Here is a 15819-nt window from a genome sequence, read left to right as displayed (position 1 = left end):
GAAGATGACACTTACCATTGTAGAATGGTCCATGATGTGGGTTTGTCTGAATGTCCTCATGATAAAAAAAAAAAAAAAAAAAGATCATGCATCTTTGACAAGAACACTGCAGAAGTTACACTGAGTTCCTCTCATTGATTCCTTATAAGATGGAGCACTATGTCAATTTGTCCCATTATCATTGATGTTCACTTTGATCACTTGGTTAAGGTGGTATCTACCAGCTGCCTTCTCTACTGTAAAGTTACTCTTTTGCTATGTAACAGCTTTAGCACTGAATTGTTCAAGAAGAGGAAGAGGTTTTTTTTTTTTTCCTTCACATTTTAATTCCTGAGTATTCCTCCTATAGGCACTTATATTAAAAAAAAAAAATAGGGAAGGAAGGACTGTTGGTTGCATTTAATAACCCTGTGTCTGGTTGATGTGTTTGTTATGATCTTCATTTATTAACCTGTTTACAGTTCTTTTGGAATATGAACATTTTTTTTCTGATGGTAGTCAGCTAAACAGGGATAATTTTATGTTTGATTTGGATGAAGTGTACTCAGCAGAGCCTGAAAAATGATATGGTAAGCTTTGCTAGGACTTACTGTTATGAAGTTATATAAACAAATAGTTAAGTTAGCTTTAAATTTTATTGAAATATAATTGACATACAGGACTGTATAAGTTTAAGGTGTTCAGCATAATGACTTGACATACACATACAACAAATTTATATTGATACCATTATGAATATTAGTTTTGACAGTTTGGAGAAAGCACTAACACTTTATTTCTTTACAGTGCAGCAGAGACCAAGGGATGATGGACTAATGGACTTAGCAATGAATGACTATGATTTTAATTCTGGAAAGAGATTGCACATGATAGATTTGGAAATCCAAGAGGCATTTTTGTATTTCATGGCCTCTATTTTGAAAGGTTATAGATCATACTTAAGACCAATAACACAAGCCCCATCTGAGACAGCCACAGATGCAAGCTCTCTTTTTGCTCTACAAGGTGAGTGATTGCATAGCTTTACAGCTGTCATATTATTGAGCTTAATCTTGTGATGATTTAATTGTTTTTTGGCTTAATAGCTCATATTTATCAAAATATATACCAATTTTGAGAATATGTGAATATCAACTCTGTTGGTAATCCATTTCCATAGGACTGGTTATTTCTCAGGCACCTTAAATGTAATCCCATTGGGAAAATATGCAGAAGAAACACTTTTAAAAGTACAGAGCTTCCTAAGCATGTACTACTGCACTTATTGTATCACAGGTGTGTCAATATTGATGCTCTTAGCTTTGAGGGCAGCCAGGCAGTGTTGAGTATGCAGAGGATCTGCTGGATGCTCACTTCCAGGCTTGAGCAGTCTCATTTGTTTTACTTCAGTATGCTTAATAAATATTATTTTCAGTCTGTGCCACAAAGTAAAAAGGTTGGGAAGCCCTGGAATATATTTTGTGTCATAATATTTTCACTGTCAATATTTACTTTCTTTGTAGCATTTAACATTTAAAATAGAAATTGATTTAATAAACACATATTGAGTACCTCCAAATGGTAAGCATTGGATATATAGTGGTGTGCAAAAGATACATAATCACAGGAAAAAAAAAAGGAAAGGGAGACATGGTCACTTCTTCCATGGAGCTTATAGTCAAGAAGTTAAGCAATTTGAAAATAATATGACTGAATACTACAGTTCACAACTTTACATCACAGAAGCCCTCGGAGGAATTCACATCGGAGCCTTGATTGGAAGGAGGAGTAGAAATTAGCCAGACAAAGGGAAAGTAGAGGAGTGTTTTAGGCAGAGAGAACAGTTTATACAAAGTCCCTGAGGCTGGAAAGAGTTTGAGTTCATGGTCCCAAAAGAAGACCCAGGTGTTGTATAACTGAGCATAGTGAGCAAGGTAGAGTGTGAAATCAGAAAATAAACTTTTTACTCTTTTTCAGTAAGTAAAATACAAACATAAATAAATACTAGAGGGGATATAACTTCTGCTTTGAAAAAGCTACATAGATATGGAAAGAGAGCATACACCACATGCACATAGCATGCAACACATAAGAGAAAAAAAATAGCAATTTTTAAAATGCTTTCACATTTATTAGTTTATGTTTAATCTTCAAAGTAATGAGGGGATGACAGAGACAATTCTGGATGAGGACTGAATTAAAATTTCTTTCCTGTTGCTCTCTTTGTCAGGTTACTTTCCCTCTCAGAGGTCTTAGTTTTTTTTTTTTTCTGAAAAATGGTGGGGTGTCAGGGGATATAGATAACATGATTGATAAGGTTCCTTCTGGTTCAAAAATCCTATGACTCTTTAAAAATGTTACATATTCTGACATTATAAATTTATGTTGAACAGCTTTCTTAAGAAGTCGGGACCGGTCACATCAGAAATTCTATAACATGATGACCAAAACACAAATGTTTATTCGCTTCATTGAAGAATGTTCTTTTGTCAGTGATAAAGATGCAAGCCTGGCATTTTTTGATGATTGTGTAGATAAAGTAAGTAATAATATGTCTACAGTGCCCTAACTTATTTTGTGTGTTATAAATGTTAGAAATTATAGTTTCTATTTATAACTTTTACTAGCTTTTAACAAAGTCTAAATTATGTTTGGTAGCCTACTAGATATTATAGAACATAAAAACCTCTCAGGAATACCTTGTAGGATCTTACTAAACCATGAGTTTTATTTTAGCAGTCAGGTCTATAACCCTGCCTGCCCACTTACAGACTATCGGAGTTTCATTCAAGCCTCTGGACCTCTAACTTGAGCATTCTTAATTTTCATCTCTCCTTTTTGTCTAAGATGCATTGTCACATGCTGAGACATATAGGCATAGAGCATAATGAATATTTCACATGAGTATTTCCATAATTTGGAAGTGAGTTTGCAACATAAATTAAGTGAATTAATTCTATTTTAAATTCATGTGTGAAACCTTCCCTTTTCCTTCTGTCCTAATATCATTAGGTGGGATAGAACAAGGTGGGTATCCATGCTGGAGAGAAGAGGTTGGGGAATAATGGCTCAGAGAGAGATATCAAAATCTAAATAGAGTGAAGAAGGAGAAACAGCCTAGCATGGGGTGTCAGAGCTCAAGCCAGGTGAGAGCATCCACACAAGCAATAGCCTAACATGGAGAATCAGACGACAAGCAAGATAAAGAGAGTGTCCATGCTGGGGCATAGACTGTTGCAGGGAGTCAGAACCTAAACAAGATGAGAAAAGCATCCATGTTGAGATGAGGACAGCATGGACTGTCATTCTGAGAGATGGTGGGGAACGTGTCCCATTGAGTAGAGACAGCAAGGGGGTATCAACTTGATCTGAATGGGGTGATTCCAGGTTGGTTGGGGCAAGGGATTGGTCTGGAAGGAGTTGTCAAAGCCAAATTAGGGTGAAGAAATCATATGCATGGGAGAGGGGATTGATCAAATAAATAAATATATTAAAGATAAGCAAGTGTCTCACTGTCAGAGAAGAGATTTACAAATAGAGAAAAGGAGAAAACCAGAATGAACCTTGTAGTATTAGAATGGAATTGGAGGTTTGGTGTGATATCATTGGTTTTCAATATGTATAAATAAGTATAGAAGAAAGTATAGGTGTAAGTATTTGTGTCTATGTTTATAAATACATATATGTTCCCTAGCTCTGTGGCCTGAGAGGAGCTGGTATTGTTACCCCCTATAACAATGAGTATACCTAATGCACAAATTTTGGCTCCTAAACACTACTTTTCACAAAAAGGAATGCAGGACTCCTTGGAGAAATGATTGGTCCCAAGTCAAGAGCAAGGAAAGTACAAAATGATCCCTGAAGTAGCTTAGGCTAGAAAACTAGAAATTGCTCCAAGAATGATAGAGACGTGTTTTTATAAAAACAGCACATACATACACAGAAACATAAGCCAATTTGAAAGGACTCCCCCTGGCTACATCTGGAACAATTTGAACATCAAAAATTATTAATAGATTATAACCCATTGAATAAAATAGGAAACTATAAAGTCTACACAGATATCAATTAAGTCTGATGTGAAACAGGGTTTTGCATAGGTTTAAGATACCTCCACACAAAATACATATTAAATACAAAGAGGAAAGAGTAACTTTTTGTGGAACAGAAAGCCTTGCAGGCACCACTTTAATCCAGTGATCAAAGTGAACATCATCAATAATAGGACAAATCAACAGCATATGCTTCGATTAGGCTCCAGTGAGAATACAACATTAATTCTATGATATTCCTGTCAAAGATACATAACCTGTATAATCTCAAGAAAATATCAGACCAACTCAAATTAAGGAACAATCTGCAAAATACCTGTTCTGTAATCCACAAAGTGTCAGGGCTAAGAAAATAAAGGAAAAATTGAGGAACTGTTCAAAAGTAAAGGAAACCAAAGAGATTTGATAACCAAATACAATGCATAGTTCAGAACAGGATGCTTTTGGTATAACATTAAGATAATTAACAAAATTCGAAAGAGTTTGAGTATTAGGCAGTAGTAGTATAATATGTTAATTTTCAGATTCATGTAGTTACATAGGAGAATGTACTTGTTTCTAGGAAGTACACACTATTCGGAGGTGATGGGTCATAAAGTCAGCAACTTAACTCTCAAAAGATTAAAAGGAAAAGGCATTATGTACTTGAAAAGTTATCGTACTTGAAACTTTTCTATAAATTCATAAGTACATTTATAAATGTCATGATTTTATGACCATGATAGTAAAAAAAAAAAAAAAAAAGGAAGAAAGCAAAGCTTTGTCACATATTTTTCTCAACAGTTTTTACTTGTAAGTTTACTTAAAGAAGTCCACCACTTTCAAATTTATGTGACTGTGAAAGAAAATCAGCAATTTTTTTTTTCGGCATAACAGCATTCAGAAATTGGCTCAGTTCTTAATTTGACATGAAAATGGCACTTAGCAGTTAATAAATAAGTACCAAATATGTCTCATAAAAATGAGAAATGATTCTCACTATGCAAGGTGTATGTAGTGGGAAAAGCACTGCATTGCAAATCAGGAGAATTTTAACCCCAGCTCTTATTATACTTGTGACTTTAGTCAAGTCATTTAGTCTTTCTATGTTGGTTTTCTTGTCTATGTTTTTAAAAGCATTGTGAGAAGAAATCGTTATAATTGCATGTCTCACAGTGCTCAGAGTAGTATTAACTAAAAATAGAAAACATGACTATTTTTATATTTTGCTGGTTTTTATTCAGGTTTATAGATTAGTAGTTCATTTGATTTTGTCATCTCACAACAATGTTCAACTTTTGCATGACTTATACATATGAAGAGCAGGAACAAGTTCAGAGCCTTGTGTAGGCATCTACCCTTCTATTTAGAAAACTTGAGGGGTGGTTGATGTAGAGAAATACTCTTTCTCGTGCTGATAGAGAATTAAAAACTAAGGTGCTTGACATCCTTGAAATGCGTAGGAATAGGGAAAAGATGGATATATGCCATTATCTTCTTAGAACTCATAATTTATTTTCTGATAGAAACACTGATGTAAATGGTGATTAGCTGTAGTTCAAATGGTGCAGGGCTACAGCGTTGTGCTAGAAATATGTATTAAATTTATTTTTGGTAGAATGATACTCTAACCACCTTTAGGGCATCACTGAGATATAATATACCAACAATAAATGTACCTTCAAAGTGTACAATTTGATAAGTTTTGGCAAATACAGATTTTCATGTAAACTTGACTCCAAATATAGAACATTCTACCACCCCAGAAAGGATTTTGTGGGGGGAGGGGGGGGAGTTTATTTTCTATATTTTAAATAACCTATTTACAAATGGACTTTTAGAATCATGGCTTTTTATAAGTTGGCCTCTGCCTATGTAGAGCTTTGAAAGCCTATTTATTTTGAGAAGTAATGTCATAGCTCTTTGACAGTTTTGTCTTCCTTACAGCATAGTACCAAGAACTTGGGTTTCAATATTTTAATCAGATTTTTAGGTTTGCCTTATTCAGTGCCTATAAAGTTAAATATTAAGAGAAAAGAATAAATAGAAAAGTATGCTTTAAAAAAGAATTTCTCTAAATCCTCTTTTACAGGAATAATTATGTTGGGTTTTGTATATAAAAAATGATATTTCTGACTACCATTTTGCACTTTAAATGTTTTTCATATATGGTGCTATGGGCTTCCACTGATTATCATATGTACTTACTGAGCTTCCCTTGTGAATAGTGGCATACACTTATGTAACAGTTGTTCCCTGTGCCAAGCTAATTGAATCATAAAGGTCCAAATTAGTGACCAGGATTTTGCTAAGAGCATGCTTTAGCCAATATATTTATTTATAAGGGAACACTGAATTAGTTGTAGGAATCCAATTAATAATGTAGAAGAGAGAAATCTTGTATCGTTCCCTTTTATATCTCACTCATTTTATGCATTTTGTTCACAATTTTGTTTTAGCTAAGAACTCATATTGCAGTATCACATGGTTTAAAAAATACTCATTAATAGTGTAAGGCATACAAGAGTTGTAATTTTGCTAAGTATCTAAGACATCATGTTCTAAGGATTTTTTTTTTTTTTTGCTGATAATTACTGCATTATTTTGTCGAGGATTTTCTGAAAGTAGGTCACCTGTTCTTGATAAGAGTCACTGCAGGACATGATTGGAGTAATTGCCTCAAAAAAAGAAACAATTCCAATAAATATATATAACCATTGTTTCCAGGAAGACTATTTTCCGAAAATGCTATTTACCTATTTGAAGTTAGATCCAACAAAAGATCACTTATATAAAATAGATTAATATTGTACTTAAAGATTTTAATGACTACTAAGAAAGTCAAAACTGAAAATTAAAACATGGTTACTTATATTTGCTTTATTATAATTCAAAGAACTCTTTTATTAGAGAAAATAAAATGTCACAAGATTTAGAATTTATCTTAATAACCTTCATATATAGTTAGAGTAGAGGTCAGTTGTATTCTTGGTACTATTAAGCAGAACTCTCTGAAATAGTAAAAATTATACAGTGCTGTTACTACTTTTCATATTCTAATACCACAATTTAAGTACACTCATCACAGCAAGTCAGTACTTATAATCTGCAATGTCTTCTGAATATCAATAATACTTTCAAAATAATCATTAGTGTGGGGTTATTCCTCAGTTGAGTGACTTTGTGCTTAATTTTTAAGTAAACAGATCCTCTTACCACTGACATTTTAGCTATGGAAAATAAATAATATTAGATATGCATTAACTGCATAAGCCAGTCAATACCTAAGATTGAACAGAAATTAGACATATTTCTCTTTTGTTTTTAGCATATCCAGACAGAAAACATTTGACTGATTTTTCAAAGCTGGATTGGTTAATTCTGAATAGGAATAACAAAAACAATGTATGAGAATTATTTGAGTTTCATGTATGACTAATTTAAGAACCATGTGTTCTTGTTCTTCATATGGTTATATTTTAAATCCCTACAATCTGTTCTTATAAGAAGGAGCTTAACTAAGGGCAGTTTTGTGTAACGGATAGTCTAGTAAGATTTTTCTTGGTCTCTCAAGCATCCCTCTGTGTTTTCTGAGGATATTAATGTGAAAAAATATGAAGAAAATATAAAAATCATTTTATTTTATCCTGTGGGTGTTGGATTTTTTTTTCTTCAAATAGAAGCAGATGTCACTGTGCATTCCACATGACAGAAGTGTCCAACCGATAAATGTAGGAATTATTGCATAGCTATTTTTATATTGTTGGAATGAGATTTTACTGGTATGAAAGTTAAGAGAAGTGTATTTTACCAATGCACTGAATCTACAGTACAACATTTTAATAGACTTTAAAATAATGAATTTGAGAATTAGAGCAGTTGTCCTTGTCCACAGGTATTTTTTGTGTGAACAAAGTGGCTGGAGAGTGGAAAGTAGTTACGTGTCTGCAGTGGGAACGGCTGTTAAATAAATAAATAAAAATTTAAAAATTCGCTCTGTGCTCATAGATAAATAGTTCTCTTGTAATATTCCCTCATGGAGAGAGTAGTTTCCAGTTTCCTTTTTAGTGACCTTGGGTATTTGTTTTAACCTTTTTATTCTGGTCAGTCTTTTCTATCTCATTATCATTGCTACCCTTATAATTAGATTAACCCTGTCTTATCTGTATAAAAATGTTTGCATATGGAGCTTCTCATTTGTTCTTGGGTCATGCATGAATACCATATCCTACTAGGAACACCTATGATTTATCACTTATGTGTTATCACTGACATGTTTCTAATAGTTTAAACAATATTTTTAGGTTTGCTAATAATGTTTTAGGTGTCCTCTGTTTTTATTGAAAGTTTAATTTTTTAACACTTTTTTTAAATGACTAAAGTAACAGGAAGTGTGGAAAATAAAAGGGAGAATAAACTTGGTAAGGCAAATGCCCTAAATAATATTCATTTTACATTGACTTTCAATGTGTTTTACACAATAGTAATATAGTTTCCTAATTTTTTACATAACCAGGTTTTGTAAGCATTTTTAACATTGCTGCCAAATCTCTTAAAATCTCTTTTTACCACATTGAAAGATAACATAGTTTAGAAAGTCAAATAATTTTACAAGACTAGGTCCTATTCTCTTCCACCCCTACTTTCTATTCCCCAGAGAAAACCAATTTCTCTTTTAGCTATTTCTTCAGTCGTTTGCTTTAAGATTTCCAAATACTGTTTTTATTACTGCTTATTTTATAAATTATCTGTTAATATCATATCTAACCACCACCAGTGCAATTCTCCCAACACAGTTATAACATATATTTTAGTTAAATGGTTGTTCAATAGTAATATTATTATCACTTTCTATATAATTATACCTAGACCGTATATATATTATAATTAAACTTCCTTTCACATATGGATTTTATTTTCTCTAAAGTTAATTACTATATTCCTTTGTGTCTACTATTAATTCATCTCCGAACTCTTCTACAAAAGTGAAAAATCTAAAATCTCTCAATTTTCCCAACATATCAGGTAATCTATCCACTTGACTTTTTTTTTAATACTTGCTGGAGCATTCCATTTTTATGTTCCAATCTGATCTGATTGTTTTCTAGTCTGTCATCCTGGGATTTTCCTTGACCATCATTTTGGGAATTATATTGACCTCTCCCTGGAGTTGGATCACCTGCTTTCTGGCTTCAGTAACTTCTTTCTTGGTTTATTTCCTTGTTACAGTGGAACACATCGTCCAGTAGCTCCAGAGAAAGAGTACATGGGAGATAAATTTTTTGATCCCCTGCCTGCTTGTATATTTCTTGATTCTCCTCTAATATTTGATTGCTAATTTGGTTGGATGTAAAATTTTGAGGACATTACTGCATTGTCCTCTAGCTTCAAATGTTATTGAGAATAATGTCTAGTCTAATACCATCTTGATTTCTGATCTTTTGTGCCTGATCTCTTTTTTCTCTGGAATTGTTTAAGATCCTTGATGTTCTAAAACTTCATAAGGAGATGCCTGGTGTAGGCCTTCTTTTCTTTACTGAATTGGATACCTAATGGCCCTTTTAATCTGTGGACTCACTTTAAATTCTGGGGAATTTTCTTGTGTTTTTTTTTCTTGCTTCAATTTTTTCCCCTTCATTTTACCTGTTCTTTTTTTCTGAAATGTGTATTTTTTGGTTGTTGGCTCTCTTAGTCTGATCCTCTTAATTTTCTTCTTTTTTCATTTCATTTTCTGACACCCATATCTACTTTTTGGGAGATTTATTAGATTTTATCTTTAAACCTTTATAGAATACTGTTTATTTCTGTTATCATTTTTGTAATTTCCATATGCTCCTTTTATTGTTTGACTGCTTTTTTTTCTTTTGATAACATTAGTTAATGAAAGCTTTTTTTTTTTTTTAAATAGCATCTTGTCGTTTCATGGATGTAGGCCTATTCGTTTTAGTTATTTTGAAGGATTTCTTTCTCCCTGCATTGCCTTTGCTCATTCTGAATACCTTTTAATATTTCTTTTATTCTCTTTCAAGTTACTTGTTTTCTTTGTGTGATCTTTGGTTGGGGTGAGGCACAAAGAACTCATTGGAACTCTTTCTGGGCAAGTGAGGCTTGGAGTTTCCTTAGGCATAAGATTAATGATGATAAAAGAACACAGTTGTTTCATTAGAGTCCATGTCTGATCGGTATCTTAATTCATATCTTTTAGGCTGCTTAGTTTCCCCCAATAGATATCTCCAGTCTTTAGCCTCAGGAGCATAACTGACTGCCAGTATTCTCAAAGCTAAGTAGGGAAGGTAAATGACTTTTTCCCCTTGTTGTAACATGTAGGCTTTTACTGACTTCATCTGTTTTTCTTAACCTCCTCATCTCTTCCGCCTTTGCCTGGTTCACTCAGATAGACCCAACCTAGGCTTATGTTGCTTTGGGGAGACGTAGTGGCCTTACTGTACTGGGTTGGGCCAGGAATCTGGGAGTCTTTAAATCGAGCTTTTAACTAATATCCCTTCCACCTGTACACCCAGCTTTCAGGGCATCTAGCCTTTTCAGAGGCCCTACAGAGCAAAATGGCTTGCTTTTGTCTTTTCTCCTCTGTCCCCTCCCTGGTTCCAGATATATGGCTTTCAACTTTCACAGGTCATGTCATTCTACTTTGCAGCTTCTAAAATGTTTTGAACTCTGTCTTTGCTGTTGTCCCCTCTCCAGTTCATTTTGTCTTTTTTTTTTTTTTTCAATCCCCTTACTCTCATTTTGGTGAGATTTCAGGAGATATTGAAGATAAATTACTGTGTTTAATTTGACTTATTCAACCAGAAGTCTGTATAATCTTTACTGTTTTCATTTTTAATGATTATGTATTTTAAACATTTATCATGCTTTATTCATTTACCTATTTTTGACATGTAGATGACTTCCAATTTATTGCTACTGCAGTCTTGCAAAAAACATCTTTTATACTGACAGCTTTTTTCACGTTAGGTTATTTTCTTAGACTAAGAATAAGGATGTGTATAATTCAATAATATGTCAACACTTGAAAACGGTATAATTTTAGTAACCAGTATCGCCCCAATAAATTTAATAAAAAAAAGAATAAGGTGGATGTGTTTAAACATAGCTTGATTTCTAAAAAAGACTACCAATTTTGAATGCCAGGAGGGTATGTGATTATTATATTTATTATATTTATTGTATCCTTGCTAGTTTCACCAAGTCAGAGTCTTTTTGACAGGCTAAAAATTGAAAAGTACCTTCTTTTATTTGATTAATTTTTAAATATTCAACAGAAACTGAAATAAGTGTTTATTCTAAAAGCAATGTATTCTACCTTATTTAAATTTTATTATAAGCATTTTTATTACTTCTATAATTTTAAGAAGCAAATTTTATATATTCATTATATTTTAATTGGAAAATAACTAACAATACAAAGAAGAAATTTAATTGCCAGTAACACCACTACCCAGAGGTAGCATTTTGAGGAAGCACACACAAATATATCTGTATAACACACATACTCTCTAAAAATATTCAAATTATATTATGTATATATGATATAGTAGCCTGATTTTTTTGTCATTATTATGTGAACATTTTCTCCTATCGTTAATTGTAATTCTGAAACATGCCTTATCTATTTTATTGTATGGATATACCGTTAAAAACGTTCTTTAATCCTGGAGATCATGGCATGTAATGCTGTGAAGTTATAACCCACAATTTATATAAGAAGATTGTGAATATATCAGCTCTTTATAAGAGCTGTCCTTTTTTGCTATACTCTGCTCTATGTCCTTATCTTAAAATTTTAACCTGTTAATAATTCTTACTCTCACATTTATTCCCAGTTGTTATATGTTAATTCTAAGCTAATAAAGTTCGTGGGTTATATTTTATTAAATGTATGACATCTTTTTTTTTTTAATGTTAATTTTGTGCTCTTTAGTTTATGAGCTCCTTTGGGACAGTTTAGACTCTGAAGTTTTCATTTTTCATAAATATTATCTTACATTAGAGTATCTGGAGAAAATAGTTTTACCAAAGTGCTTTTAACATTGATGTGACTAGACTTTAACTCAAATATACTTCTACATATACTGAAATTTGTTATTTTTAGTATAAACCAAAGATAAAACTCAGTATTCTCCACATATACATATGCATGTGTTTACATTTTTAAAAATGTTATTTCCTTAATACATGCTCATTATTCAAAATACAAAATAGTATAAGAATATATACATTGGAAAATCTGGGTCCTATATCATCCTTGTCTGTTCTATACATTTCCCCTTCTCCATATAGGTAATTACTTTTCTTAGTATTCTTTAGTATTTCTTTATGTTAACACAAATAAAAGATGAATATATATTTTTATTTTTCCCTATTTCTCAAATGATAGTATACTATATACAATGTTGTTTACCTTGTTACTTTCACTTAATTATCTTGGAGAGCTTTCTATAGATAATAAGCAAGAGATCTTGCTTATTCTTTTTTTAAAATAGCTTTTTAGTATCTAGTTGTATAAATGGTTTATCTAACCATTCTCCTATAGATGAACACTTGGCTAACCAAAGTATTATTTTTAATGTATGTTTTTTAAACTCCTTCAGGTGGATATGGACAAGAGTGGTGAAATGCGACTTATAGAACTGGATGAATCTTTCAAAAGTGAACATACTGTTTTTGTAACACCACCTGAGATCCCCCATCTACCCAATGGTGAAGAACCCCCTTTACAGTACAGGTATTCAAGAGGCAGAATGTTTGAGATTGAAAGAGAGAAGCAATCCATCATCTGTGACGTAGCTTTCTAAGGACTGGTATTTTCAAAAATTCAAACTTTACAGATCCCTAATTTTTAGGTGGTAAGCAAGCTTATCCCACATCCATTATTAAATTTTGAGATATAAAAACAAAAAAAAATGTGCATAATATAGGCTTGGGAATGGGAAGCTCTCTCTGTATCTGCATACATATCTATCTGTTCTCATGTCGATTAAATTCAGTTAAGGATCCTCATCCCACTAAAATGCAGCATTTTTGTTACAGAATTTTGATTTGGTTTTCTCACTATTACTTCCTCCCCCCACACACATTGGGGGGAGGAAGTAATAATTACTTGTAACTTTGATTTACAAGTAATTATATCAATTTAGAGTCAACATTTGTGGCCTTGATTTGTATGATACAGTTTTTTGGCTATTAATTTGTCCGTGAGATTTTATTTTAAGTGGTGGAAATTTAGAACTATTGGAATTAATGATTGTTAATTTAGGAAACTTGGTCAGACACAGTGCTAAGTGCTTGGCATTTAGCCTTGAATGATACATTGTCCCTGCTTTCATGTCTAGGGGGAAAGAGACAAGTTACGAGCATAGGAAATAAAGGTTATGATAGAGGTAGACTTATTATACATCTAGGTATATGTTATAATATCCATTTATTATATACTAGAGGTTGTTTCCACTATATATTTATTTTACTTAAAATAGTGTTTCCTTTTAGATTTTAAATTATTTTTTATTCACCAATAATTCTTACTTTATTTAAAGATTCTAAAACCATTTCATACCTATCACTTATTGTCAGTTTATTATTTTCATTGAAAAAGAGTTTTTTAAGACACCCTTATTTATAACCTGGATTAAATTTTACCTTTTACAGATGAAAACATGGTGTAACAGATGTTTGTGAATATTGATTAATTCATAAGCCACTTGATTCCTGTTCTTTTCATCTATTTATGTTATTCATATTACTTTTTAAAAATCTGTCTTTTGTCAAAGACACTTAAAATATTTCTCCTAATTTCTCTCTTCTTTTTCTTTCTAAGCAAACAAACCTATAGTTAAGTTTGTTTGCCTAGGAAGAAATAAAGATCTCATTTCTTTGATCTCTTTTGTACATTATACTTCTTAGACTTCTTTTGGTATATTCACTAATATACTTGTGTTTTTCTTTATGTGGTTTGATTTTAACTTTTTAATTTAAATTTTACTTTTAGATTTAGTTCATTAGTAAGAAAATTGCTTAGCTTTAAAACTTCCCATTTTTTAAAGAATCTAAGTTATTTTTTTTTCTTGAGACTACCCAATATGATTTTGTTGTAATCATATCTATTGTTGGAAAAACAACTTTAAAAAAATGTCTTTATTAAATGCAGTGGATCCTCTTAATAAGAGATTATTTAAATATTTACATTGTCTGTATAAAAGGATATGGCAGTAAGTTTCCATAAGATACCCAGAATCTTATTATCACACATGTACATACAGTGGTTTTCTTTAAGAGACATAGTTTTTCTGAACTTCTTTGCTATTCCTATTTAACAATAAGTCATACCAATATTTTCTTATTCTACTGAATTTGCCTATAGTAATATATAATACAGTTTATCATCTTTTATTATAGTTTTATTTTTAGTTAAAACTATTTATATGCCTTTAAGAATATTATAAAGTAGGTAAAGTTTGTTGCTCAGGAATTTCTTCTGTTTTTTTCAGCTTGTCTTTTTCTTAGCTGCTGGTACCTTTTAAATGCCCAAACACCTTCTCCAGTACTCAGATTAAGCCCACCTCCTCAAAGAGCTACCCATTCTAATCTTTTCTTCCTCTTCTCCAACCTCTTCAATTTTAAATGAGGCCCTGAACCTGCTAGCTAACCTAATAAATCAGTTCATGATAATATGACAGCTTGTCCTGGTGTGTTATATGTTTTTTGCATTTTTTAAAGAGGGATGTTCTACAGTAATACGTTAATCCAAAGCAATACTATTAATGACTATTCTATTCAAGAGTATTGATTTGGTGGGCCCTTTACCAACTATCATATTATCTGACATGTTTGCTATATATTACATTAATATTAAGAAAATTTACTTGAGTTACTTTGTAGTTTGAAGTCAGTTCAACAATTTAAATGTTTCACTTTTTCCACAAGATATATATACTTAAGTTTATATTTAGCTATTACATTTCTAAATATTATAGTAAAAACAACATTAGTATGAGTATTTGTTGAGTATATATTATAGTCTGCTGAAGAAACATAGTTAAAATAAATTCTAAGTTAAGTTATTGGTCATAAATTTTTTTAGCTTATAATCAATATTATCATCTGTGTGTACTTGAGATTTTTTTTTTCTTTTCAAAAACAGCTATAATGGATTTCCAGTTCTTAGGAACAATTTATTTGAGAGACCCGAAGGATTTCTACAAACACGAAAAAGCAAATTGCCTTCAAAATCAAGTAGTCCTAGTAGTCCTTCTCCCATGTTCAGAAGAACAAAACAGGTGCTTTATAATTTTGCATTCGTCATGTAATCAAATATTAGAACAAAAATAAATGATAGTCATTCTTCATTAATATACTTTACTACCTCATATGTAACTATTACTAGATTATTATGTTCCCTAAAGCATTCTGAAGACAATTTAAACCGACTTCAAAAATTTAACTAGTTCTTGTCTATGGCCATGCCACCCTGAAAAAGACTGATCCCCTCTGATTTTGGAAGCTAAGCAAGGTCGGGCCTGGTTAGTACTTGGATGGGAGACCACCTAGGAAGACCAGGTGCTGTAGGTCTTAAAAGATAAAAAATAAGGGATCATAAGCTGACAAGGTCCTTACAATCTGTGAAGTCAACCAAGGGTTGCCTTGCCTTAAAAAAAAAAAAATTAACTAAGTCTCTTATCCTAGAACTTTGTTTTATATGTTATATAATACAAATTCAAGCAGAGGCTTAAATATATAGATTGTAGACAGATTTTGTTAGGGAAACATCATAAAAGCATGTGACTTGCTCAGC

General features: G+C 32.0%; 1 protein-coding gene and 1 pseudogene across 10 annotated transcripts in view; both read left to right on the top strand.

The window, feature by feature from the left end:
• DENND4A (DENN domain containing 4A) overlaps window positions 1–15819 on the top strand; it is a 105355-nt gene that overhangs the window by 63448 nt on the left and 26088 nt on the right. For all 10 annotated transcript variants that reach the window (XM_036217910.1, XM_036217902.1, XM_036217901.1 and 7 more), the window contains exons 13-16: window positions 787–1005; window positions 2373–2518; window positions 12623–12756; window positions 15169–15304. In XM_036217910.1, the coding sequence (XP_036073803.1) occupies window positions 787–1005; window positions 2373–2518; window positions 12623–12756; window positions 15169–15304 (635 nt within the window). The remainder of the gene's footprint in view (window positions 1–786; window positions 1006–2372; window positions 2519–12622; window positions 12757–15168; window positions 15305–15819) is intronic.
• On the top strand, window positions 15478–15596 carry LOC118601330 (annotated as a pseudogene).

This window comes from Rousettus aegyptiacus, unplaced genomic scaffold (genome assembly GCF_014176215.1).
Source record: "Rousettus aegyptiacus isolate mRouAeg1 unplaced genomic scaffold, mRouAeg1.p scaffold_m13_p_3, whole genome shotgun sequence".
In the NCBI taxonomy this organism is placed as follows: Eukaryota; Metazoa; Chordata; class Mammalia; order Chiroptera; family Pteropodidae; genus Rousettus; species Rousettus aegyptiacus.
The sequence above is the reverse complement of the archived record's forward strand: the minus strand, read 5'-3'. Positions and strand labels throughout refer to the sequence as shown.